Consider the following 26,913-nt stretch of genomic DNA (forward strand, 5'->3'; position numbering starts at 1 on the left):
CGCAGCATGCAGTAGCAGCTTAAAACTGCACTCCGAGATGGATTGCTCAGCCTCACAAATGCACACTGGGACACAACAGGGAATGTGAATAAACACAAGAATGAGAATGCAGGCCGTCTAAAAGGCACCCACCTCACCACAGAGCGCGTTCAAGAGCGAAGTCTTGCCACTGCCTACTCGGCCGCAAATGCCGACCAACGATCCCTGGGAACAGGAGGAAGAACAGTCGCATTTTCAAGATTTTCAAGACAACCCCTCAAGCCAGCAAGGTAGAGAGCTGGGACTGACCTTCTTGATGTGCAAGGTGACGTCCCTCAGAGCCCCCTCTGGCTCAGCACTGGCCATGGGTGTTGCCTCGTTCACGTCTCCATTGCACGCGTTGTTCGCATGCCTGTTGTTCCCCTGGGCCCTGCCGTTGGTCTCTCCCTGCCCAGAGGAGAACGTGACGGCATAAGTTTTGCACAAGGAGAACTTACTTGGGGATTGCAATTCTTTTTGTTTTTCTCCCTTACAAACAATCCGACTGCTCTTGTTCTTTGCGGAATCGGCTGCTTAAGTGTAGAAGGTCAGTGCAGTGAAACATCAAGGTCAATCTTGTCCACTTCCAGGCTTGTAATGGTAGATAAATATTTACTTTTCGCGATTCAATATTTTACTCTTCAACGGACACAAAAGTGAACTTGTCATACTTGTGGCCGCATTGTGAAGTTTAGCCCGTGGAATCTAATATTTGACAACTTGGCGGAAGCCGAGGGTCTTCGTTTATCTGTATGTGTGGCTGATTAGAAAAGAACCACTCGCTGCTTGCAGCCATACCAATTATTGTAATAATGTCACACCGTTGCCAAATACCTTTTCAAGCTATCTCAGCATTCTACATTTTAATTTTCAGCCATTTCGTGGTTAATATCAACTTTTTCCTCGTTCACACCCAGGCTGTACAGGTTAAGCATGCTAGCAGACTGTTATATTTGGCCTTGTTGACTTGCCAGCAAGGCTTCATAGTCAACATCAACAAATCAGCTGAAGATAGTACAAGGGGAACTGCATTTTTGAGCACTCCTTTTTTTTTTTGTACAAAATGCCCATTAATCGATGAAACAAACCCAAAACACAGCTCATGCATTCTGAACTTTAACTGGTTTGTTACAACCCACTTCAGGGCCCCTTTAGCCGTATTGCTCTTGCCATAACTGCTCTGTGACACCTGGCTAGACATTCTATTAAAATATCTTTTTCCCCTTGCATTAGCTGCCATTTAAAAAGGGCAACAACTAACACCACACAGGAAAAATTAAAGCCGTTCCACTCAGCGTGAAAACTGTCGGAAGTGCAGAGCAGTGATTCGCCATAATGGGCTGTAGCGCCGTTATCCGCTCACTGCTACCACCCAATGCAATTCAAATTTCCCACCGTCGCAGTGCTCGCGTGCCCCCTGCCTGGAACTGCGCCAGCAAGAGTTCTGTTCTTTTTGTGCTTGCTTTTCCTCCCGCACGTGCCGGTGTTGCACTGCCACTTTTTTGCTTACTATCAGAAAAACCAACCTAACGAGCGTTCCTAACTAAATGAACGTGGGCGCTGCTGGTTAATTACGTATATTTTGGTACCTGCAGTTTTCTTTGCGATAAACAACGGGGAGATGTATGGCAAGCGCCAGCGGTTCACAAGTTTCGAATGCTTATGACTATATAAACAACTTGGCTTTCGAAGCCTCTGGGTTACGCCGCGACGACAGCCACTACGACGGAACGCCGTGTGGCTCTACTTGGGTCCAGTGAGCGAGCTACGACGACAAGGCAAGCCCCTAAAGTGCGCTGCACTTAAAAAGCGAACAGTTTGATGAGGAAATAAAAAATAGGAGGATCATCAGGGCCTCGCACTGTGCCCCAAAAGCAGCAAACCGTGCCCCTTCCACTGTCCCCTCACCCGGAATCGCTCCCTGATGGCGTTCACACCGTTGTTGACGCTAGCTTGTACATTGTTCCAGGTGAACGAGGCGTCGGCAACCGTCACCGCGAACCGCTTGTCCTTCTCGCCTGTCTTTCTGGCCCACACCTTGGCGTCTTCCAGTTGCAGAAGCTCCTGCAAAGGTCAAGAGCACACACACGAAGTCTTTTTTCTCTCACAACTTCCACACAGAAAGAGCAGGCACGCATTACATTTCACTTTGAAGAGCAGTTACACTGACATGCCTGTGACTAATGCAGTGCAGCCAGGATTACGGACGCAACGGAATTCATTTTGACCAGTTCATGATTCCAAAACCTTGCTCTGCACTGCTGCCCTGGCACAAACCCCCCACACAGCCAAATCGCTGCAGCAATCTACCTTCCGAACTAGTACCAGGGACCCCTCTCTACAACTTTGACAGACCTCCATTGAAAAACTAAAAGAACAAGGCAAATGAAAAAAAAAAAAAAAAGGCAGCATGCACCATCTTCAGCTGATTTGGTCATGGTGGCAAAGCCAGAACCCCTTGGTTCAGAGAAGACCATGCCACCTGTATTGCCCCGATGATGTAGTCAACTACAGCTCCATCACTGAATCATTCAACCAACTACACCTCTATCAAAATAATTGGCCATTTCAAATAGGTCGCTAGCAATTTCAGGAATGGAATCATGTCTCCCTTTCCATTAACCAGATGATGACAGCGTGCAAAGTTTGAAAATGCGACCCTTCCCATTGTAAACCCACCAAAATGGGCCTCAAATCCTAGGGGACCCAAGAGACCCCTCAACTATAATTTGGCTGCAGCAGAAACCGATCCCCACTACAATTCACCCTGCCCCACCAAGGTATTTAGTAACCAAGAGTCAAAGTTGTGCTTCTGCAGAGCCATGCTGGAGTTTGCGACTACATCAACAGATGGCAATACTGACCCACGTGTGACTAATGCAAGGGATAGCAGTGCTCGGCAGGAAAGGAGCGAAAAGCCCACCTGGATTCTCTGCAGGGCCACCTTGGCCTCAGTGATGGCGCGGATGGCATAGGGCAGTGTGCCGATGGAGAAGCCCATGCCGTTGAACAGGGCAAACAGGGTGAAGGCCTTGGAGGCCAGCAGCTCGTTCCCCGAGGCCCCGTAGCCCAGCAGGGTGGTCACCGTGGCCATGATCAGGATGACCGGTGTGATGGTCGTGGACAGCGACTGCAGGAAATTGCCCTTGATCAGCACCTGGCGCTCTTCGTTCCGCACACCTGCACAGGAACACAGCAGAGGGGAGAGAGGGGGCGATTAATGGACCCGCATAAAGACCCCGAAAAGATATCACAAAAATGGACAACTGCTAGCAAAGTAGCCTAAGGAACAACTACTCACTCTTCACAGAAATAGGTACGTGTAAGAGACTCGCCGTCAAACACTGCAACCTTCATGTGCTTACTACTAAATTCAAGGCGCGTCATTACAGTGTCTGGATTGAAGCCACGCCGCATTTCAGGTCCTTGTTGGACAGAGTTCTGGTTTAAGTCGTGTGGCGAGCCAATGTTTGACGCTTATATATACAGTTGAGCCGACTTATAACGGCCACAGTTATAATGAATGCTCAGTTACAACGAACGAACGGGGATGACTGTCCCAGCATGCATTGAGGCAATAGCAATTTGTTTCAGGTATAATGAACTGGCGCGAGAGTGCAACTCAGGTACAGCGAATGATCGAACATTGCCCGACCATGCCTGGCGTTTCCAATCGCCCCTTCTCGCCTGCCTGGCTTAAGGAAACTTTGCCGGGATCACCCTTTTCCAACTGAACTGATTGCAGCCAGCAAAAGAAAAACAGATGGAAAGGAAATGTAAACAAAAAAGGACGTAGTCGTCCTGGGTTCCATGTTGCCTCCCCACACCTTGTCTGCAGGCCAAAGGAGGGAGCACATGACGGAAGAGGGGTGAAGCGAGATAGGGGAGAAAATAGGGGAGACGACGGCAAACTTGCAGAACGTTGGCGCTGGCACTGTGCCAACACCTGTGAGGCACATGCGTTTCCCCGCCCAGCTTGTCTGCATGCAGACAAATCAGTGGAACGAACCTGAAACGCCTGCCATGAAACCGAAATGCGACGAGTTCCACTGAGGTGTCATCACTTGTTCACATTGACATCGCCTATTTGGCCAACTTTGTACATCGCGAAGTTGGCCATTGTGAATGATCTTATGCAGGAAGCTAAAAATTCCGACCTGGTTAAAAAGTACGATCTGTCCAAACTGAAAATCTCTACAATTTTTGAAGACAGATAGAAGATTCTGATTATCAATGCCAACCTGTCCACCAGGAAGCACAACGGCCCCAATGACATTTCGTAGGACACTTATGCGTGTATTATGAGCTTTTTTTCCGAATGTCTAACTTCTTTTCGGGCCGGGAGTTCCATTCCGGCGGGCGAGCAGCAAACTACACTACATGGCTGGAGCCAGCACCCTGTTATCGCCGCGCACTGTCCAGGTGATGCCTCTGGCCGCATCAGTGCGCCCATCGTAAGCGTACCGCGTTTTCAAGTGCACAAAACAATCATTACACCTATAACAAACTTCAGATATAATGAACAAATTTAGCGTGACGGTCGAGTTTGTTATAAATGTGCTCAACTGCACTGCACTCACTCTGAAGGATTAAAACCTTCAGTGCAATAGAAAGCCCCAACAAAGGTGTCCCATGCAATTCCATGTCGCGATGACCAAAAATGCCTGATCGATTCCTTAATTTTGACAATGCCACCACGTTCACTCAGAATATTTCCCGGAGCTCCATAAACAAGCAAATGTGCTGACAACCTGGGCAGACATTAAAAACATATGGACTATGCTTTGTGTGAATAGTTCTAAGTACACTGACGAGCCCTGCACGCTGTTGAATGAGGTGTATAGTTAGGCCTACAACATAAGTTCACTGCACATTGGTGTCATACTACGGTCAGCAATGTTGTAAAAGGTTGCAAATAGGTGGCAGCAGCGAAGGACTACCAACACCCACCATAGATCTTTGCAGCAAAGGGGTACTCCCACGCATACATCTTGATCAGGCGGATGTTGTTCACCACTTCTGCCATCAGCTGCACTCTCTCGTCCGCTTTCTTCACAGCCAGGCGCCGCAGCTTGGCAATCAGGGCCGCTATTCCGCCCTGCGGAAGCAAATCGAGGCTCTCTTTGCTTCACAAAAACATTGCACAACAGGGACCGCCTTATCCTTTGCAAACGAGAAAGCACGGATGCACTATCAACTGAACACAGCACTACACAGACCTCATTTAGCGTGCCGCCGCATGCCCTCCTCTTGCAAACAAAGTAAGGGCGTACTGAATTTGAGCAGATGAAACTCAATACAAGAACCGTTTCTACAAAAGACAGTGGACAAGCTAGCACACAAACAAGCCAATTATTTACACAAAACCCACCAGCTCAGCGCCAAGTTTGTGTCCCCATCCGACAGTAACTGGTGGCAATACGTTACGGCAGCTCACAGCAAAGTCGCATGTGCAAGCGACTTTACTGATACAGACGCTCTTGTCTGCTATAACCACACCGTCCCGAATGGTACTGCACATTCTTCATACTTAATCTATGTTGATTCACAGCTTCAACATCCGTGAATCAAACCTCTTCGTGTGCACGGCTGCAGAATGCTTTAGGCACTGGGCAGCTCCGAAACCGTTCACTGAATCTGGTTCAGCCCTCACTAGCAGGGGGCTTCAAAAGTGGCCCACATTCCCTTGCAACAGATATCTCGTACAACAGTGTGCTCTCCCCAAAACCCTCTTCCACACCTGTCCCCACCCCTAGTTCATGATGGGCATCACAGAATCCGTGGTTCAGAACCGCCACCATGCAGTATGGCAGGCAGAGCATCTTAACTGCCCCATCAAACTATGCTGAGCGAGCAAGTGAGCTCTTTTCACAGCAGCTGTGCTTAAAAGCAAACTGCATTCAAAATTTCGACCTCTTGAAAACCCTATTTCCGTATAGTCTGCTTAAAAAGAAAGCAACATGCAAAATACAACAGCTGAAATACGTGCGTGGACGCCGCAAGCGGCCAGCAAAAATCAGCGATTTTGAAAAAGAAACCGAGGAGAACTCGGCCATTGTAGTGACGTTGCAGCCGTCCAGCGAGTGGCCGGACGGTCACCAGCTCGGGAGAAAGTCTGCGTGTAAGCTGTACGTGCGCGCGGGGCAGCAAATGGGTGAAGCGTGCGCAGCTGAGTTCGACCGGTACTCCAGCTGAATTGCTGGCCAGAGGAAGAAGCCCCCGTTGGCTGGAATGTCACAGGTGCACCATGGCTGTTTATGCAATCCGCCGGTAGGTGCAGCGTGGTCTGCGGTGGAGCTTTTTTAAACGCTTCTGACTGATTAATGAGGCGTTTCACGGGGCTACCACTTGTGTCCCAGCCAATTTGAGGGTACTTACTATGCATTAAAAATAAATTTGTTAGATGTGAAATTTGAGTGCAGTTGACCTCTAAGGCGGCGGATGGGTCTTGGGGGCCAAAAAATTATTTTCCGAAAAATAGCATTTTCTGCATCTGCGGCCATTTTTTTATCAGTCTGCGAATTTCCACATCAAAAGGCACCATATTTTATTGTAAAGAGCATTTTAAAGTGCACTCTACAGTTCACTTCGCACAGAATTCAATGGTAAAACAGCGCTTGTCTTGCGATGCAAAGCTAGCATTTCGTCCTGGGATATCTCGGCACCCAGAGCAGGTACAACTGTAATTTTTTTTGCTTCTGATAACTAAGTGTGTGGAGAATACAATGTTGGAAACAAGTTTTTCAAATGGAGGCTTTTGAAAATTATTATTGTGTTCAACTGACACCACCTGTGAGCCATTTCTGGCAGAGCACAGGAGGAGTGAAGTTCAGTGTGTTGTAAAATGACCAAAAATAGCTAAATCAAAAAAGTTCTTCCAACGTTGTATTTTTTATTCCTTTGTCTGCCTAGCCACGTGGTAATTGCCAATCTGTATGGCATGGTTATTTTGTAATTGTTACCCAAAATAATTTCAATTAATCATTGGTATCCCAAAAAATAATCAACTTTCAAAAAATTTCATTGCAGATTTGTAATGTAACACAAAAAACTCCATAAGTTTCATTAAAATTTGTGAGTAAAAAGTTCTGCAGAAATTCGGAGAATTATCTACTAATGCGTAGCATTCTTATGCTGCCTGCCGTGAGTGAGTTTTCTCCATCAAAATTTGTTTTTTTGTAAATCCTGTCTGACCAATTATCTCTATTTACGCCATTATAACGATTGCAGGTGAAACTTCTGCGAAAACTTCATTATTGTGGAAATGTAGGGTGTTACACAGTTCGCCATTTTCCATAATTATTTTTATATTTTCATTATTTCCTTAGTTTTTCAAAATTTCGTTCGACCAGTTACGTCCATTAACACTACCATTACAAAGGGTACAGGTGGAACTTTCGTGATATCTGCATTATTGTGGAAATGCCATGCGGTATACCTTTTGACATTTTCCATAATTTTTCAATATTTCTGTTATTTTTTAGTTTTTCAAAATTTCGTGCGACCAGTTATCTCCATTTACGCTCTTATAGCGATTACAGGTGAAACTTCCGCGACGTCTGCATTTTAGTGGAAATGCAGGGCGTCACACGGTCCTGGCGGTGGGAGTACTCGGCAAAGAATGCTACGCATTAAAGAAATTGGCTCTAAGGCCTAAGACCAATCTGCCCCGCTCAGTGCACTGAAAGCGCACTCACCATGATGGGGTAGAAGAGGAGTATCACCAGGTTCCCCACCAGTGCCCAGGGCCCAATCAAGTAGCAGCTGTACACCATGGTGAGGGTGAACATCACTGGGGTGCCCAGCATCAGCGTCCCATTCATGGCGGCATCAAATATCCGCTCTATGTCGTTCGTGAAGTGGTTGATGACCTGGAAAAGTGCGTCGACGCAGCGTTCATCACAGCACGGACCCTTTCCCGTGTGCGCGATTGAATTGGAAAAATGCTCGAGTTAGACACTGTAAAATGAACTGACCTGACCCGAGTGTTTTTCTTCGTACCGAACCTTGAGCATTCTTCTGTAGAGGAGAAGCTGCAAGGCGCCCTGCAGCCTGATGGCTGAAAAACACATACAGAGCGCACTGACACATGCAGGAAATGTTGAAGTTTTGTTTGCAGCCTTTATGCAAGCCAAACACTTTCTCATAGGCTTCCATTTTACACAAAAGCAGTCTTACTCAGACGACAAGATGCTTTTGCGGCGAAGTTAGGGCAGAAAGCAACAAGAATCCTGTGGGAAGTTCGCAAATATTTATAATGGGACCCCAAAGACAAACTACAGGTTTGTTTAGATTGAGAGACTACCTCACTGAGGAAACAAATACAGTAAAACCTCATAGCAAGAGACGCTCAAGGGACCCGCAAAACATGTCTCTTGTAGCAAAGGTCTCTTGCACGCGATGTTGCTAAAAGTAGGAAACCCAACCAAGTCTCATTCAAATAATTCAAATCATTTCATTCAAATGTCTCTTATAACAGAATGTTTCTTCTGGCAGTGTCTCTTGTATAATGAGGTTTTACTGTATATGGCTCTTGCATGCTGAATTTCCAAAATAAGGCAAAAAACAGCGAAATCATTAAGACAGGCAATGCCATCCCAGGCCATCTCGCAACTCGTACCACTTGCAGTATTTTCTGGTACAACTTGGTAATTTCGCAACTTGTACCCTTTGCTGTCCGAGCAAAACATGCAATGCGTGCACACTCAATGCATGCTCAACGCAAACGTGTCGCAGCGTTTCAGTGCCAAATAAATCACCCCTGTGCAATGTAGTTTTTGCTTGCTTGATTGATTGTAGGATTTAACGGGCAGGCGATGAAACAGGTGATGAGACGCGAGGCAGGCAAAGAGGCGCCGCACCGGAGTGATTGATTGATTGATTGATTGTGGGGTTTAACGCGCCGACGCAACGCAGGCGATGAGGCGCGCCGTAGTGGAGGGCTCCGGATTAATTTTGACCACCTGGGGATCTTTATCGTGCGCCGAAATCTCGTACACACGGGCGTTTTTGCTTTTCGCCTCCATCAGAAAAGCGGCCGCCGCGGGCCGCACCGGAGTGGAGGGCTCCGGATTAGTTTTGACCATCTGGGGACCTTTAACGTGCGCCGAAATCTCATACACACGGGCCTTTTTGCTTTTCGCCCATATTTGAAAAGAGGCCGCCGCGGCTGGGAATCGAACCCGCCTCCTCTTGCTCAGCAGCACAATGCCTCAGCCACCGAGCCACCTTGGTGGGTCAATGTAGTTTTTGCGAGATACAAGACGAAACAATAAACCAAACTGAAGTGTCTCGCAGATAAGCAGAAACAAGGCAGACTTATTAACCTTTCTCTTTAATTAAGAAAAGTCAGTTACGCATTCATTGCGTGGGGATGACTGAGCGAGGCAGCGCACTAACTTTCTTTCGTGCTCAGAAACCTATCTCCTCTGCCCACATCCCCTTCTCTCTCTCTGTCTTTGCCCCCAGCATGACTAACAACACCCAGGAACATTAAAATGAACACCCAGTTGCACAAGGAGAGCAGCGGCAAAAGCAGCCATTCTAGTTCGGGGTTCAAAAGCTATCAGCAGTGGAGCGGTGACGCTAGCGAGGACCAGAGGAGCTTGGGAGGGACAAGGGGGGGGTAGCAGCCTCACCGGTATGAGCGCCAATCACCCAAGACATGCTCAGGCAGCCCGAGCGCATCAGCTGGGTGCCCACAAGGCTCAGGGCAAGCAACAAGCCCGTGCTCAGCTGGGTGCTGGAGTCCTCAAGGTACGACAGGATTGCCCGCAGCACCACCGCCTGAAACAGATACACAGGACCTGGCCATGACCCCCACCTCCTGTCACAGGTGTACCACTGCCAAGCAGCTCCAAGCTGGAGAGTCCCGGCTGAATTTTAAATTGATACAACTTGGCTGTATGTGCTGTAGGTACAATGCAGATAAGAGGCTTAACAAATCTTTGCAGTGGCAGTTCTACAGGCTTCCTGTGAAATGATCTTTTTTTGCAGAAAATTGTAGCTCTGCAGAAACATTTTCACTTATTTCAAAGCGCAAATGTTTTTCCCTGCCGAATTCATGAACGTGGCCAAACACCACCTTCGCACTGCTGTTGAGTCAAGGATGCACCCCTTGGCAGCATGCTAAAAAAAGCATTAGAACATACGTAATAATAAATTAAGAGCTTACACCTCAGACCTTCCCCATTCTTCAAGCAAACACTCGATGCTTTTCAGGACAAGCACGGTGCAACAGCCACTCAGTAGAGAATACCAAACATTACAAAAGCAGCCTTCTTCAAAGCCAAGCAAGTGGAGGGAGAGAGGGGGATAAAAAAAAAATGCTGCAGAAATTCCGAGAATTATCTACAGATGCATAACATTCTTATGCTGCCTGTCTTGAGTGTCAGTTTCTTCCAGCTAAATTTTTAGGTTTTTCTAAATCCTGTCCGACCAACTATCTCCATTTACGCTAATATAACGATTATAGGTGGAACTTTCACAAAATCTGCATTATTGTGGAAATGCAGGTCGCTATACGATTTGCCATTTTTCGTTATTTTTTATATTTTTGTTATTTTTTTAATTTTGTTAGACCAATGTAACTTTCCCAAAATCTGCATTATTGTGGAAACGCAGGGCATTACATGGTTTGCCAGTTTCCGTAATTATTTAATATTTTTCTGATTTTTATAGTTTTTCAAAATTTCGTTCGACCAATTATCTCCATCTCTATTATTATAATGATTACAGGTGAAACTTTCGTGAAATCTGCATTATTGTGAAAATGCCATGCATCATACGTTTTGCCATTTTCCATAATTTTTTAATATTTTTCTTATTCTTTAGTTTTTCAAAATTTCGTCCAACCAATTAGTATATCCATTTATGTTATATGGAACTTTCGCAAAATCTGCATTATTGCCGAAATGCAGGCCGTTACACGGTTAACCATTTTCTGTAATTTTTTTAATATTTGTCTTCTTTTTTTGTTTTTAAAAATTTCGTGCTACCAGTCATCTCCATTTACGCCATTATAGCAATTACAGGTGGAACTTTCGCGATATCTGCATTTTTGTGGAAATGCACGGCGTTACACAGTCCCGGCGGTGGGGGCACTCGGCCAAGAATGCCACGCATTAAAACACCGTTCACTCACGGGTCCTAGGAACTGAAAGGTCATGCCGAGGCAGATGAAGCAGCCGGCAACGATCGCCCGTGTCTTGCAGAACCTGGCCGCTGCCTTCCAAAATTCAGCCTTGTCCCCTTGCAGCAGCTGCTCGTCCTTCCACAATCGCTCGAGCCTGTCGAGTAAGGACGAGGCAACAGAGTCAGAGGAGAAAAAAAGGGAGGCTGGAAAGAGCGAGGAGGAGAGTGTAGAGGGGGAAGCGACCTCTTGACGTTGACCTCGGCCGACTCGGTGGGCGCCATCTGCCACAGGTCTTCCTGGTGGATCCCCCGTCGGTACGCCTTCCACATCAGCTTGGTCATCCAGACGAGCGAGACAAAGGAGAAGAGGCCCGCCTTGCGTGTTGGCATCTCATGCTTGTCCCTGGGTGAACGAGAGGGGGCAGTCACCTCCTGCCATCAAGGCACCACATCTTCCCACTTTGCCAACTACTTTCCGTCCTGCCTCCTTTTCTTTATCTATCGCTACAAGCAGCACAATCCTTGCTGCTTCGACGTGGAAGCTTGTAGATAATATGGCTCGTCCCTTCCTCGCACTCCATATGTGGGTGATCTGAGTGCTCGAGCCCTCAGATCACCCACCAGTTGTTGAATGAGGTAGCGGTGGTACTGCACGTTTTACTGCTATTTCTCCGCATGGTTCTGCAGCCGTGTGTTCCTCCAAATAAAACTACTGACAACGGAAACATCTAGATGCCAGGCAAAAAAGTTTTCCCCACCTATTAATTGTCTTTCAACAAAATGCGAAGCTCGCCCGGTGCTTCCGTCATGGTCTTTGTCACTCACTTCTGCCGAATCACTGTCATCACTAACTGATGGAGGAACGCAATTTTCTTTTGGAGGCACGACGCAGGGAAAAAACTGCGAAATTTAACCTTGAACACCCACGTCGGACATATCCAGAAAACGGACCGCAACGGCTGTTTTGCATTGTCGGGCATGGCCTGACAACAGACCACAGAGGGTTAATTAAAGTAGCCATGAAGACAAAATACATGTTTGTTCAATTTAAACGACTGTCTTTTGGTAACTCACTCAGCTTCACTGCAGCCACAAAAGACATTTTTTAACTGAGAAAAAGCAAGAAGTACTGAAAAACTTTCAAATTTAATGCTACAGTGATGTGAAACGGGCAAATGTGACGTAGTATAGGCCAGCACTAAAAACAGTCATCACTGTGTTAACCACACGTTAGCATTCTAGTAATACAATCAAACGAAACTAGAGGCCCCACTGCGATTGCTTAGCCATGGTTTTTGGCAACGGCTTAGGTTGGCGACCACAAATCCCATAAACTAGATTCTGCAAAGTAATCGAGAAATTGACGGAAAGTGTGTGGAGTAGCCATTGCTGCACCCCTTTTCCCTAATATGTTCATTATTTCCTTGATGTTTTCAATAAAATTGGCATCATTGCCATCAGGACAAAGCAGTCTTTCTATTCTAGCACGAAACTTGCGCTATAGAGTGCAGAATTCCTCATGATTTGGAACGCTCCTAAAGGAGCGGTTTTTTGTCCATGACAACAACACTGGACGCTAACTTTTTCAAAAACACAATGGGCAGGCTATTTGATGCTCTCGCATTAATAATAGGGGCTGGGGAGTGCCCCACCGAGGGGATGTTTCTATTTTCCTTGCCCGTGAGGAAGTCAGCTTGATTATTGTAACAACACAGGACAATAGCCAAGGCCAGACGGGCCTCCAGACAATGGTTCAGCACACCCTCAACCTCACCGGCACATTTCATTAATGCAAAGCTGACACCGTCCAAGGCATGAAATGACACACGGCCAACTGTGTGCAGGAGTGAACAGCGATTTTCGTACAAAGTGTGAAGCACTGCAAAATGCACAGCTCTCGGACGCTAACACAGAACACTAACGGGCAACCAGAATTGAGAAAGAGCACAGGGGCCTTGACTGCTGCGTTCCCTGCCCACCCAGCAAAAAGACAGGATCGAAAATGCACCAGTGTCGCCCTGGCCCACCTCAGCCTTAGCCCTGCCACCCCTATAACAGGGACCTGTAGGGCTGAACGCAGCACACTGGATACAAGGGCAGAAAATTTGAAAGGGAATTCCCACAAAAAATGTGCTGACTGTACGTAAGAAGGAAAGGAAACTGCTCCCCACTTCCTGTCAGGTGACAAAGCCAACTACTTCATAATGAAAGGTATGAGTGCAGCAGGAAAATATTTCTTATTAAACGCCTCCACCCGTCCATTTGTCACAACGCCTGTCAGATTACAATCTGTCAGCTCGCATCCAGACAGATGTTCCCAGTTGCAGGTTGTGGGGGAGGGCCATGAGTAAGTGCCAGACACATGTCAAAAATGCGGAAGAAGTTCACCGCACGCATGCTGTCGCATTTAAAATTTTTTTAAAAAAGAGAAGAAGTGATAAAAAAAAAAAAAAGAAGCTGCTGCAGATTTGTCACAGTCCCTGAGCCCTCCAGCACCTGTGAGTCTCTCCTGCTTCCAAGCACAAAAAGAAACTACTGCAACAAGCCGGAAACAACTGCAACTCAAGCATTCCACGCAAGATGTATGGCACATGGTTTGGTAATGCGATTCCACATGAGCCTGACCTTCCCTTATCATGCCAGCTCGGTTGGCGTGCAGCTGGCATCGACACTGCATTGCAATATATGAACTAGTGGCTTGCTAGCGTCATGACTCGAAAACTAGAAGCCGCTGCACTGCTTTACTTATGGTTGCGGAGGCCCACTACAACAAGATACTAAATGGTCCTTACTACACAGCCAAAGCTCTCAGGTTAAAAGAAGAGACCATGAGGGTGAAGAGAGTCAAAAGACTCCTTCCCGTTTTTGGTAGAACCATAAACAAAGAAAGATGAGAATTTCCACGATCAGAGAGACTGCTCCGGCCCCCATTCATCTTTAAGCAGGGCATTGACTACAAATAAGCTGGTGTTCTTGAGGTGGAACACTTGGGGCATTGTATTCGAAGTTGGAACGCGTAAGCGGTGTACTATATAAAATTACGGCTAAGGCCAATGGCTTATTATTTTCCCTTTTGGCTGAATTTAGAAGCATGAGAGTGAAACACAAATTCCATCACAGTATATGCCAGGAATTTTTACTGACACAAACTTGGGCTTGCTTATTCGTAATTCCTTTCTGCCTCCAAACAATCACTACTGTGAAGAATACCATAAAGAAAGCAAACCAAGAAACAATGTTTAGTAACGAAAATATGTGGCACGTGTTTTTTAAACAGCTAAAAAGAAAGTGTTCTGCAGGGGAAAGAAAACCTCTGCATGGTGATGTACTACTTTTATAATGTGATGTTCATAACAAATGAGCATTTCCATGGCTTACACCCCCCCCCCCCCCCTTTCCTTACTTGGGGCTAAATACAAACAGCCTAACCTTGCCCGCACATGCATCATCAGTAACAATGGCCATGATGCGCCAGAAACTAGCCCCTGAAACAAGAGAACAAACAAAACCTCCCCAGACTTGAAACCCGAGCCATCACAATAGCAATTATTTTGCATAGAACAGCTGTCTTTTCACCTCAACACACAAAGAGAAGCCATTAGCGACCTTCAGCTTTACCGAAACGCAGTTGCTATGTCCTTGAAAGCGATAACAAACCAAAGCTGCCTTTAGAAAAGGTTACGAAGAGAGAGAGAGAGAGAGAGAGAGAGAGAAGTTGGAGTGAAAGAAAGACGGGGAAATGTCTAGGCCCAGCCAAGACTAGCTGGCAAGTGTTGGCACACACTTTTCGTCCGACGCTGCAGCTGCAGAAGCTGGTACCCATCAATCATCGTAGCATTCGTGCAAACATCCAACGCAGCCCTTCGCAACAACAAGAAACTGTTTTCGTGCCAAACCTCACAGGATCGCTTCCTTTCACAATGAGAAACAGCTATTCTGCTTCCACGTACCCGGACCAGACCCTTTATTCACTTCAGCGACAGGAAATAACTGCGCTTTTGGCAGAACCAAAATGTTGCTGCAATAAACGGTTGGATCCAAACAGTGCAGTGTCACCGACCGTACCGGCACTGTTGATACAAAGAACAAATGTAGTGCATCTCAAATATTTTGCGATGAATTTTTATTTTTTTAACGGCAAAAGGCTGCTAACCCCAGCATCAGGTGCAATCTGGATGTGCAGTCAACGCACTTTTTGCTTGGAAGGTGACAAACAAGTGGCAAAAGGTCATGCAAGGAATTCAAAGTGTCAGCGATAGTAGCCTGGCATGTCTGCATTTGTGCCTCTTGCGCATCTCTGCCTCCCCCTTTCAAAGCCCCAGATATGGTGGGTTAACTGCCACAAGTCACTCCCATTGGCAAAAAAACTTTCCCGTCATTCATTTTCAGGAAATGTGAATGCTGTGCAGCAGTAATACAAAAAATACTGCAGTGAGCCCTGCCATAGAATGTACAGGTGCTTCCAAAAAAGGTGGACAGACAGTTCGAGAATTAAAGTGAAGTTGGTTTTGCCAACTACCCCGAGCCTGACGGTGGTTCTCCAATTATAACGGACCAGCACAAATGTGTTAACTAAAAACTAAAGCCCTATAGGGTGAAAAAATCTGCTTAAATTCATAAGCTGCTATTCCAATTGCATTTGAGGGTGCCTTTCACATGAGCCCACACATTCCATGCCAGCCACAATTCATTGAGGATTGTAGAACCCACTGGCCTTCTTGCAGCCCTTTTTTCCTGTGGGAGGAATTTGATACCAATTTGGTACCTATGGTGGTGTCATTAAAAAAAAATGGACAAATAAAGAGGAAACGAGGTTTAGTATTTCAATGCATAGGGATTGCAACACAATTACCCTAAAAATTGTTTGATTTAAACAATTTTTTAAAAAGTTACAAGACAACCTTCACTGAACTTAGTGTGCCCGCCAAAAAATTAAAAAAAAAGCGCATTGTTTGGCGTTATAAACCATCGCACTCAGGCTAGGGCTGGAATTAAGCCCATGTTTTTGCAACACATCCTGTGAGGTCAAGGCCACCACATTGTTTAAGTAGAGCTTTTTATTGTTTGGTAGTACCATGCGAAAAAAAAAAAATAATAAAAACAATGCCTCACTGTGGCAACCTGGACAAAGTGATGGTGCATCATTCTTACAGCAGCACGAAATGGGTGATGACAAAACAGGAGGCAAACAACCAGCGCTGTGTCGTCATATGCCTCCTCTTGTATCCCAGTCTATTTTTGTGCTGCTGTAATAACCCAACTGAATCCAATCCCCAAATACTCAAACAACACCTTGAATGATGGCGCTCGGGTTTAGTACTTTTCCCACCTCTTTTCACTTGTCTTTTTTTTTATGTGCATCTACACAGACCGTTTTTTTTTTTCCCCTTTTTGCATCCATTACAGAAGAGGCTAATTACAGCTGCTTTTGAATCAAAGGCTTTGCACAAAACTGCGAATGCTTTAGCCACCGACTCTTCCCCCTGTGGGATGCCCGAGCAGCCTTGGGGGCTAGAAGCTCAGCAGAATGCGAACAGGCTAACGGTGGAATGAATAGGCTGATAAAATTGGCACGGTGAAAGAACTCACTTGGCCTGAGGACGGACTGGAATGAGCACCTTTAAGGCATCCTTGTACTTGGATAAGCCTTCATTGACCTTGAATGTGTCAAAGTCCATGGAGTCCCTGAAAGGAAGGGGCAAACAGTTAAACCTCTCTTCAGACGCCACTTCCATGTTTCTCGACACTTCTGCAGTGCAAAAACGATGCAATAATGACAAAGATGGTCAAGAACAGCTACGGTTTTTATGAGCTGTTGCCCACACTCGACAGGCCCCATTACTATCCACTCACTCCTCTACTCTATTTAAAAAAAAAATAATTTTTGCTTAAGTAACGCTTCCCTGTGCAGCAAAGGAGACTTGGAGAATGCACTTTCAGACAACTTGTCTTGTTTCACTGGACCAGCTGCCAAGATTACTGCAACCTATTCTGACACCAGCTACACAAAGAGCAAGAAAACTGCCCTCAACAAGTATATGTAACAGTTGCTCTGTTTGGTTGCACGGTGGGTATCGATGACCGTACAGCATTTCCCGCCGTAGCTTCTAAATTTTAACTGCAATGACTGCAGTGTGGTGCATCCCTATTACGAAAACTTCAAAGGTTGACTCTGTCGAAGCTGCTTGTGTGTTTGCAGTCAAATTTTGCACAAGGCTGGCATTTTATTGCTTATGTTGTTTAGCTCTAGGTACAGATGTTAAATGTTGAAGGAAATATGGGAGCGTGCGGCCTATGCTCTTCAGGACGTATCTTATAGCTAATGTGCTAACATGCAGTAAGCTGCAGTCAATTCCTTAAAAATTGTTTTTTTGACAAAGCCAATAGGATGCACCTGTACCCGCCGCGGTGGCTCAGTGGCTAAGGCGTTGCGCTGCTGAGCACGAGGTCGCGGGTTCGATTCCCGGCCGCGGCGGCCGCTTTTCTGATGGAGGCGAAAAGCAAAAACGCCCGTGTGTACGAGATTTCGGCGCACGATAAAGATCCCCAGGTGGTCAAAATTAATCCGGAGCCCTCCACTACGGCGCGCCTCATCGCCTGCGTTGCGTCGGCGCGTTAAACCCTACAATCAATCATCAATCAATCAGGATGCACCTGTACAGCCTTGGCCACGCTATTCTTAAAAATAAATTTCTCGGCCGCTTTTTTTTATTTTTATTTTTTTTTTTTACATATATTAAGCCATCTACAATGGCTGGCCGATAGCAGTGATATGTCCCCTGTGACAACACAACTTCACGAAAGACTGCTGGAGTTCTGAAATGTCTGATGTGCACAAAGTTGTAATTCAGATATTTAGTGGCCCCTAATCTAGGGAAACAGGCTCGTTTATTCCCCGTATTTATAGGTTCTTTACAAGCTCAAAAAATTGTTGCAGGGGGCCTTTAGCAGGATTCCTAAACTACCTGCTGCTCCAGGAACCCTAAAACCTCCCCACAAAGCTTGAAAACCAGAGGTCGCCCGTACACCTCGGTTACATGGATTCTCAAGGAATCAATTCCTCCGTGAAAAATCATACCACGCCAGATTTGTTGAGGTGCTTTTTAGGACAAGCTCTAAGTACCAGAATGTTACTGTTGGCTCCTAATCAAGAAAATTATTCTCACATGACAGAGCTGTACTGCTTCGCCCTTTGCATGTTACTGCGCCTGACTGCCCTCTATCTGCTAAGGCGATCATTCCATTTCTTCTCAAAACAGTGCGGCTGAATTTTAACCAGCAATTACCTATACTAGCAGCGCGGGCCAGTTGCACAAGCTCGGTCGCTGCGTAGTACGCGTCGCAAACGTGAGATGAAAACATTGCAGCCTAAATCAAGCAGACGTCGTCGCTCGCCAGCCCGACGGAAACGTGACACATCTTTCGAAGTGTTGCAAGCTGGGCGAGTTTCTAGCGACAGTTCCCGAGTGAAGCCAGCGGAGCAAAAACAAGAGTGAGGAAACACAGGGAAGGCGCTGGTCTAACAACTGAAGTTTACTACGCAGGACGGGAATACCGAAAGAAATAGAAAAGAAAAATTTGAAGCTGAAGGATGGGCTGCTGCGAAGGCACTAGAAGTGTCACAGAACATCTGCAGCGCCAGGAACATCTGAACATAATGCGCTATGCTATTGTGTTTCCGCATTGATGTCGGCAGCGTGCGCGGAGAGATAGCGGTGTATTGATATCGAGTGCGAGGGATCGCCGGCTCGGTGTAACAATACGCGAAAGCGAGCGAAGTACGAAAAGTGACGCCGGTGTGACGGCTATAGGTTCTTCCTTTCCGTGCACTCTTTTTCGTTTCTTACGAAGATCTCTGAGCAGCTTATCTCCAAGGCTGGAAGGAAAAGGCGAGAGAGCACATAAAGATATCTATGATGAAGCAGAGGGGAAAAAATACAATTTGAGCGCGCGCACCCATCGCAGAAACCGAGATCACCACTTGCTAGATTCGTGGCGAGTTGCCAAAAGCGGGCGCTGTGCATCTGAGGGACACTCGCGATCCGAAACCCGCTCACAGAACACCCATTCGGCAACGTAGTTCATTCAGACCTCGTTAACCCGTGCGTGCGAGGGATCAATTTACTGCCCCGCATATGCCGACTTTCCTCTTATCTTGCGCAAGAAGCGGAGTTGTTTCAAGCTCATACTTACGCGTTAACCATGTTACACGTCCTGCCGTCAGCGGAGTCTTCGTCGACTTGCGCGTAGTCTTCTGCGGTGCCGTAAGGAAGGAACAGCGAGCCTGTGGACATCCATTTGTGAAGGTCCGTCGCAGGCCTGCTGGTCTTCGTTGCCGCCATTGTCTCCAAGTATTGCGTAACGTGTTCTTCTTCTCAAAACACGTTTGTCTTGCAAATGGTTCAGGCGCGCTCACCGCCGTTGAAGACGAGGGACATCGGTTCGGAACTCCAGCACATCACGATCTCTTAATTCAGACGAAATGTCGACTGCCGCGTCTAATCGAATGTGCGTTGAGAAGCGCAGCGTTTGAAAATTTGGGCTATCTACCACACAGAAGCCATTATATCAATGGTAACATCAAGGTCGCTGAGCCGGTACGTTGGCGACGACGACGCATGCAAGAAAAGGAAACCGAGCTGCTCGCGCCGCGCGACCTCGAGCGCATCGAGCGAGCGCCGGCGAATAGCGCTGGATTGGCTCGCTTAGCATAGAGATATCTCGGCTTGGCTGTTTTTACCTTGCTTAAAAAACATACACAAAAAGAGAGGCGCTGCGGTCGGAATAAAATTTTCATTTGCTATAATGCAACCGCCGGAACACTACTATAAATTATACTTAATGTTAAAATATTTGAAGTTATATTCAAGTTATTCGAATACGCACAAATAAGACAATCGCAAAAAGGTTTTCACTGGCTTGTTTTTTGTCTTCGCTCAATCAAGTAGGAGCCAAATCCAGGGCCAGCACGTGGTCAATATGGCGCCTGTGTTAAAAGGTGAAAATAGTGTAGCAGTACATCGATTCAGACCGCAGCTCAGCAGGTCAGCATGTTGAATGTACAGTTGAACGAATTTAAAGTGTACCAGGAGCCTTAACACAAGCCGGGCAGTAGTGCGGCACCCCAATCGTAGTACTAATGTCTGACAGTAGCTCCGACGAGTGCGATGAACGGCTGCGAGAAGCGGCTATAACAGCAGATGCAATCGTCAAAAAAAGGCCGCCAAAAAGGTACTACCTTCCGAACGAATTGAACAAACTGGGACTTCTGCCGTATGCTGTTCCTATTACTCTGCAGTGTTCCAGAAACCGGCGGTGCGTTGAATGATGGAGGGACAATAATAACAGACCTGTCAGCAGAGTGCAGAAACTTCTTGGCGAAAAGTTTGGCGAGTAGCCTTGACAAGTAAGTGCAGTGTCTTCTATTTAGTATTTGACGAATTGAAACACTGCTGTTTATTTGGCGTTCTGCTGAGAACTGTGTCTCAAACGTGACTCTAAAAAAAAAAAGCTAGGCCCCCAAACCGTTCAACATTGCCCGTAGGACAGGCCCGCTTGAGGCAAGTAGTGCGTTGGTTCCACCACTGCAACCATCTGATGGTTTATGGGCGTGTGGATCAGGTGACAGCTTGCCAGCAAACTTCACATGGCGTATTCTGTGTGCAAGAACGTTGGCAACACATTTCAAGTGGTAGTTTGACACTGCAAGCTCAACGCAGGTTTTTTGGCTATCGCCCCCACCGCACTCCCTTAAAATTGGTCTCTATTTTTTATGTGCAGACAAATCAAGGTAGTTTCGAGGGAAACTGAAACCCAAGATCATCATTGTGACACAGGCAAGTCTCCGCTATAGCTTCCTTCTTCTGTGGGTGTTTTCTTACAACCTGTATCATTTTTTTCTTTCCGTGCAGGTATTAGGCTTTTTACCGACTCTACAGTGCAAGTGGTCGACATTGAAGAACCGCAAGTGCAGCCGCGCCGCAAGAAGCCCAAGAAGTCAAAAGAAAAGTGAGCTCAGAGACATCACCGGCTGTTTTCTTATGCTTTGTCACTAGCGAATGTGTACTCCTTAACTTTTGCAGAGAGAGTTATGCCAAAAGCTTGCCCAATTATCAGAATTTGTGGAGCGAGGTTTTGCGCCATCACACAAAGTAGTGATAGCAACGGCATTTTGTGTCCTCGCTTTATGGGCTCTCTTCGTGCACCTTTTCTATTACAACTGCTCAGCAAGCCATAAAATGAATTTCTGCCTACCTGCATGCAGCATGGTCACCGTCTATTTCCTAATTTTGCACAGTGTGGGAATAAAGCCCACTGTTGCTGTGGTGGTGTAATGAAACACCAACGTTCAGTGCCATTCTGGTACCTTCTGTACTTCATATGTAGTTTAGCTGTTAAGAGAAGCTAAAAGACATAGCATCACGGCGCTGTTGTCACTGCTACCTTGGCGGTGGAGACTGCTTCGAGCATGTCCCAGCAACTGGCAGTGGTTTAGAGCATGAATGCAGCTCGTTGATTGGTTGATACGTTCTGATTGGCGGCTGGCTGCAAGCCTGTGTAGGCTGCGCTTTGATTGGCTGATGCTGTTAGCCACTATAGAATGAATGTACAGGGTTTCACACAGCGCGGTCCGAGTGATTGACTCCCGAGGAATTTTGTGATTGCAATCAGTTATTCTCTCCTGAGCCAGCTGGCAGTGTAACAATGGCTTAGAACCAGATGAGTATGGCCGTGCATACGTCCAGTTTCAGAGCCTTGGTCATTGGGGTGCCTCAATGTACGCACTCCCCCCTTGCTGCCCGCCACTTATCTGAAGCCCCTAAAACTGCACTTTATATGATTGACGCTATGGCAATGACGTCTGTTGTGTACGGAATGAAGTTTTCTCCTCCTATAATTACAGCACATGTGCTTCGGCATTGCACCTGACTTTAAAAACGTTTTGCTGGCAAGTCCGACAGATTGTATCACTTCTGGTTTCATCTGTAAGCATCAGGAGCTGTATCTCGTCGACACAATGGGCGCACATTTTTGCTTGTCTGAAGCTGAGAGCCCATTGCACTGTAGCAAGGCTAGTTATCTGGTGGTAGGTGATGGTAAACTTCTCTTTTCATCCGGTGATTTCACAGTGATTTTTTCGCGCACAATTTGAAAACAAGGGGAGCATATGATGTCATGAAACGTTTTGGTCCACAATATGCAGTGAAATGTATGGGCTGCCTTTTCAGCATCAACAAAATGTTCCCACAGGATGTGACAGGGCTAATTATTATTGCGCTTAAAAGCAGTACACGTGCGTATTTTGAAAAGCTTTGCCCTTGTCCTGTGACAAGGACAGCAAAACAATTAGCATGCTGAATGCATGTTAATTGAATAAATGCTGGAATCAACAGAACCTGCTGACTGTTACTTGCCGTAAATGTATGAAAAAGCTGTTAAATAGCAGGAATCACTGCTCCATAATGCGCAGAATGACGGCAGTGATTCAAATGCACAGGGAAGGGGTTACCAACTTTGTAGCGAAACTGTGGGCTTGCTGCTGTACACAAAAACATTAACATTTGGCACAGATGCTGTTGACCACCTAGCTTAAACCAGCGTGCTAATTCTCTTGCTGTGTTCAAAACAAGTTTCAGAGCCTTTCTAGATAGCCAGAATCTAGCATAGAAGGCTTTACCACCACGGCGCTATCTGAAGACATTGCGCAGCAGTAGAGTTTGATTATAACACCAGTTTGGAGGGAAGAAAAGCCCGCCACAGCCATTGTGGAAAAAATCTTAATTTTTGCAATGACACTTTGCTCATTGAAGTTGTACCTCTGAATGCAGATGCCTTTTATTGACAAGCAGTAGAGCATACCGTGTGAAGAAAAATGAAAAAGTGCTATTGGTGTAAATATTCAATGCAGTGTGAATCCTTCTTTCTGCAGGGTGACTGACGATATGCTCGCAGCTGTTGCCGTCACACCTGAGTGGGTGCTTGGCCAATCAGGCATCAAGGACTGACAAAGACCGGATAAAACTGAAAGCAAGTTTTGTTCAATTAAATATCTATTGCATGGATCATCTGTATACTCTGTGCAAGCACTGTTGCACCCATATTGCAAGAGCAAAATAAAAAAAAATGCAGGTGATGTGCGACTTCCTTTGTTAGTCCAGCTGATCATCTATCGTAAGCGGATGGCATTCCAGCATTTAGCGCAATAGAAATATTTTGCGTTTTATTATTCATTGCTTATTCAGTACTTTCAATGAACTCCTGGCTATAAAGAACAAATCTTTGTTTCCTGTTACCATTCGTATTCATTTATTTTAGGTCCAGATATAGATGGTATTCACTGAAAAGTTTAGCTGTCAATTTCTTAGCTTGGAAACACTAGAAACGGCCACAGACATGGCCGAAGCGCCATGGAGATGGCACGGCTTGTGACACTGCGCCCGCCCGCCACAGAAAAAAAAATGCACCGGCATGCGTCGTCTGCTCTGTTTCAACCTGACTTTCAGCGGTGGTGTCATCAGAGATGTTATTAATCGCACTCACATTGCAGTCGAGGCATTACTTTGAGTTCAAGTTTGGAATGTCCAACACACATCAAGTGCTTAGCACGGACAAGTACCGCCATCCCGCAAAGCCCGGCGTATCCAGTGACAGCGCACTCACATGGTTGCCTGCATGCGTTCCTCGCCAGTGAATACAACCTATAGCAAAAAATGGATACAACAAAGCGATTCCCGTGTCCCGGTGTGTTCGTTGTAAGCGGACTGGACGCTATTCCAATCTTTCAACTAAGTGCGGTGTAGGAAGTGTAGATGATGACACCGTCCTTTTGCTAAGCGGTGGCGACTGGCAACACGTTCGTGCTTACTCCGTAACACCATCCATCATTGCGCAATAAAATCAAGCCACTGAAGAGCCATCTGTGGCAGCATTGCAGCAACACGTTGGTGCTTACTCCGCAGCACCATTCACCATTGTGCAATAAAATCAAGCCACTGAAGAGCCTTCTGTGGCAGCGCATTGCAGCACTTGTATGGTGTACATTTGGACAGTTGTAGGGAAATTACGAGTGTTTAATCAGTATACCTGTTTTGTTTTATCCTTTCTTTTGTCTTTATTTTTTTTCCATTCATCTCACTTTGCCTCCTTTTTTATATACCCTTCTTTTCTCCTTCAATCCCGCGACCCCATCTGTAGGGCAGCCAATCGGACGCTTCCCTGGTTAACCTTCCTGCCTTTCAATACTGAAAATGAAAAGGACAGCAACCACTGGCACCTTACATGCACAGGGAATAAAAAGGAGCCCACAAACCTGTTTTCTTTTTAAATATATAAACGTCAGTTAGTTTAGGTTGAAAATCCGCCGTTGTGGTGGCCGAGAGACGACAGCACACAACATAAACGCAGGGGTGGAACAGCTGCGCCATTTGCGCCATTGAGCACAAAATGTGCTTACCTGCACCGAACCGCCCCTGTTGCGCCAAACTCGTTTCAGAGCCTTCTCACGCCGCAGCGCCTGAATTGAGCCGAGAGATACAACTGCCATGATTCCCAGCGCTCTGACATTTGGCTGAAGCGCCGTGTTTTCGGTTTAATAAAGACGTTTATGGTTTCTGTTTCATCTTTTGTGGCCTTCAATATAGACACATACGCAGGCCTTCATCAGTAATTTGGGCTGGCTAATTATAAAAGTAGCAGTGAGGCAAGTAACAAAGCACTTTTCATTAATAGAGTAGATACGGTACCAACAAGGGCAGAGGGCAAGGCTTTCAAGCACAGGGAATACTAACAGTGACGGAAAAGATTCAAAGGGAAAGGGATGACTACAATGGTAGGACACAATGGTGCCACTGGACATGCGCTGTTCCCGCCAATAGGGAGACACAAAGGGGAAAGGATATGTCCACCAATAGGACACTGGTGCATTTACATTCACTAAATCGTAAGTGCTTAGACATCATCACACAAGCGTTTGCAATGCACAAGACAGATAAAGCCTCTGAAAATATTGCTGCATTTGTTATACAATATATTTGTTAGAGCAACACCGCACCAGCAACTGCTGGATTATCATTGGGATTCCGTATGGAGCAGAGCAAACAAATCCAGAGTGCTATGCCCGAGCAGCCAGCTAAAAGCATTCAAGATGTGGACACCATAGAGATACATACATAAAACTCTATGGTGGACACGGTTTACTAATACAGTGTAGTGCAGCTTTCATAAAGAAAACTGAATTTTGTCTTCACTTGACTGGAGTTTTTGATTGTTTCTTGAAATTCTGGCACTTTGTTAATGGATCAACTTCTTTTTATGGCTATTTGCACTAGAGTTAACCCGCTTTGGTCATATCTGTACGGTGGTGTTTTTATTCAGCATTTGTGCAGAATTTGTGAATGATTTCCGCAGAATTTGCGCAGACCATCATTTGTGCAGAGTTTGCATTTGTAATTTTCAACATTGTTATTAAAATAAAAATAATACAGGTATAACTGAGTTGACACAAGCCACCGAAATGAAACTAGCCGTTAGCGGTGCTGCGAGAGCAAGATTGTACATTTATAATATTTAAAATGTTCGTTAATAAAACCACTGTTCACACACCCAATCTTCTGTACTTTGATTTGAATTCACTCACCTTTGTGTGTAAACTATGGATGAAACACCGGATGACAAGTAAATGAAGGAGCAGTAATGCATAGTTTATTTGCATGCATGAACAGAAAGAACGATGTGGATGGCACATGACAAGATTGCAGTTAATGTTGGCTGACCAATGTTTTTCTGGGATTGCGGAGGATGAGAACCACCACAAAATGCAACATGCCCCGAGGGCTCGCTGAAAATACCAGTACCACTTGGGGCCTGGCTAGTTGGATGAACATCGTTTGTAGGATTGTGCCGAGTATAGCACAGAAATGGATTGGAAAGAACACTCGTACTCGACGTAAAGACTGTGTGCCGACAACTGTTGGCCGTTTTTGGTTACAACGAAATTTTAAAAAATGGAAAATTTCAAGCTAGTACCGTGGCACCTGCAAACGGTTTGCCAAAAATCTTCTAAGCGTGCCCAGCAGCCAGTCTACACAGAGTTTAGGGTGTCAAATGCTTTTTTCCAGAGTTTAATACTGCTGCCTTTTATGGATGCTCATCCCAGGAATGCTGAGAGAAACATACTGAAAAAGATTCGCAATCTTCAGGGGAAAAAAAAATAACTGTCAAATTGCATTCAAGACTACTTTTGCTTAGGGATGGAGATGCTGTCATTGCGAGAAATTGCCTACGATTTCTAATGCTGTCTTACCGTAAAAAAGCAAAACTTTATGGCAGCAGCACCAGTGCAACATAATGAGTGATTTATTAATCTCTTGAATGCCGTTGAAATAAAGCACAATGACACAGCACGCCATTCGACGTTTTCCTCACCGCACTGAACTCCATCTTTCGCAATTATCGTTTTCTAGCTTTAGCAGGGTTTTTTTTTTTTTTCGCTTTATTAAAACAACTTAATATCACTGTCTGGACTAGAAGTCAGTTCATTGTTGTCTGGCACCAGGCAATGAAAGCTCCTTTTCAGGTGTCTAAACACACTCCTGTATGTGCACATACCAGTGTTTTGGGGCGTCTAACCTGCCCCTGCATATAACCCGCAACCCCACCCTTAGTGCACAAATAAAAAAGATAAATATCCCGCATATTGCCCTCACATTTTATACAGGAAAGGCTGGACCAAAGGTGCTAAAGCAACATGGCACATTTGTTGAC

The 26,913-nt window shown here is 45.8% G+C and overlaps 2 protein-coding genes across 3 annotated transcripts in view; one reads left to right on the forward strand and one right to left on the reverse strand.

Moving 5' to 3' along the window:
- Positions 1-19,852, reverse strand: part of LOC144145744 (ATP-binding cassette sub-family C member 5-like) — a 41,038-nt gene extending 21,186 nt beyond the window's left edge. Inside the window, exons 1-12 of the mRNA XM_077677449.1 lie at positions 19,345-19,852; positions 16,741-16,836; positions 11,396-11,554; positions 11,162-11,306; positions 9,657-9,804; positions 7,995-8,077; positions 7,716-7,889; positions 4,969-5,116; positions 2,942-3,198; positions 1,927-2,082; positions 289-426; positions 133-204 (exon numbers count right to left, since the gene is read on the reverse strand). Of these exons, the coding sequence (XP_077533575.1) occupies positions 133-204; positions 289-426; positions 1,927-2,082; positions 2,942-3,198; positions 4,969-5,116; positions 7,716-7,889; positions 7,995-8,077; positions 9,657-9,804; positions 11,162-11,306; positions 11,396-11,554; positions 16,741-16,836; positions 19,345-19,493 (1,725 nt within the window). The 5' untranslated portion in view covers positions 19,494-19,852. The remainder of the gene's footprint in view (positions 1-132; positions 205-288; positions 427-1,926; positions 2,083-2,941; positions 3,199-4,968; positions 5,117-7,715; positions 7,890-7,994; positions 8,078-9,656; positions 9,805-11,161; positions 11,307-11,395; positions 11,555-16,740; positions 16,837-19,344) is intronic.
- A 244-nt stretch (positions 19,853-20,096) lies between these two features.
- Positions 20,097-24,605, forward strand: LOC144145745 (uncharacterized). 2 transcript variants are annotated; one of them, XM_077677451.1, is made up of 6 exons: positions 20,097-20,382; positions 20,450-20,557; positions 20,932-20,987; positions 21,063-21,159; positions 23,081-23,178; positions 24,346-24,605. In XM_077677451.1, the coding sequence occupies exons 1-5, from the start codon at positions 20,291-20,293 to the stop codon at positions 23,154-23,156; spliced, it is 429 nt and encodes a 142-aa protein (XP_077533577.1). In that variant the 5' UTR covers positions 20,097-20,290; the 3' UTR covers positions 23,157-23,178; positions 24,346-24,605. The 2 variants fall into 2 exon arrangements, with proteins under 2 accessions (XP_077533577.1, XP_077533576.1); XM_077677450.1 differs by lacking the exon at positions 24,346-24,605 and having other exon boundaries at positions 23,081-23,213.
- The last annotated feature ends 2,308 nt before the right edge of the window (positions 24,606-26,913 follow it).

The sequence above is a fragment of the Haemaphysalis longicornis genome, unplaced genomic scaffold (genome assembly GCF_048455015.1).
Source record: "Haemaphysalis longicornis isolate Haplotype H1 unplaced genomic scaffold, Haemaphysalis longicornis Haplotype H1 scaffold_7, whole genome shotgun sequence".
Taxonomy (NCBI): domain Eukaryota; kingdom Metazoa; phylum Arthropoda; class Arachnida; order Ixodida; family Ixodidae; genus Haemaphysalis; species Haemaphysalis longicornis.

Coding starts and splice junctions, on each gene's coding strand:
- LOC144145745 (XM_077677451.1), top strand. CDS start 20,291: ATGTCTGACAGTAGCTCCGACGAGTGCGATGAACGGCTGCGAGAAGCG. Junction 20,558..20,931: donor TTGGCGAGTAGCCTTGACAA/GTAAGTGCAGTG, acceptor TTTTATGTGCAG/ACAAATCAAGGTAGTTTCGA. Junction 21,160..23,080: donor CCCAAGAAGTCAAAAGAAAA/GTGAGCTCAGAG, acceptor TTCTTTCTGCAG/GGTGACTGACGATATGCTCG.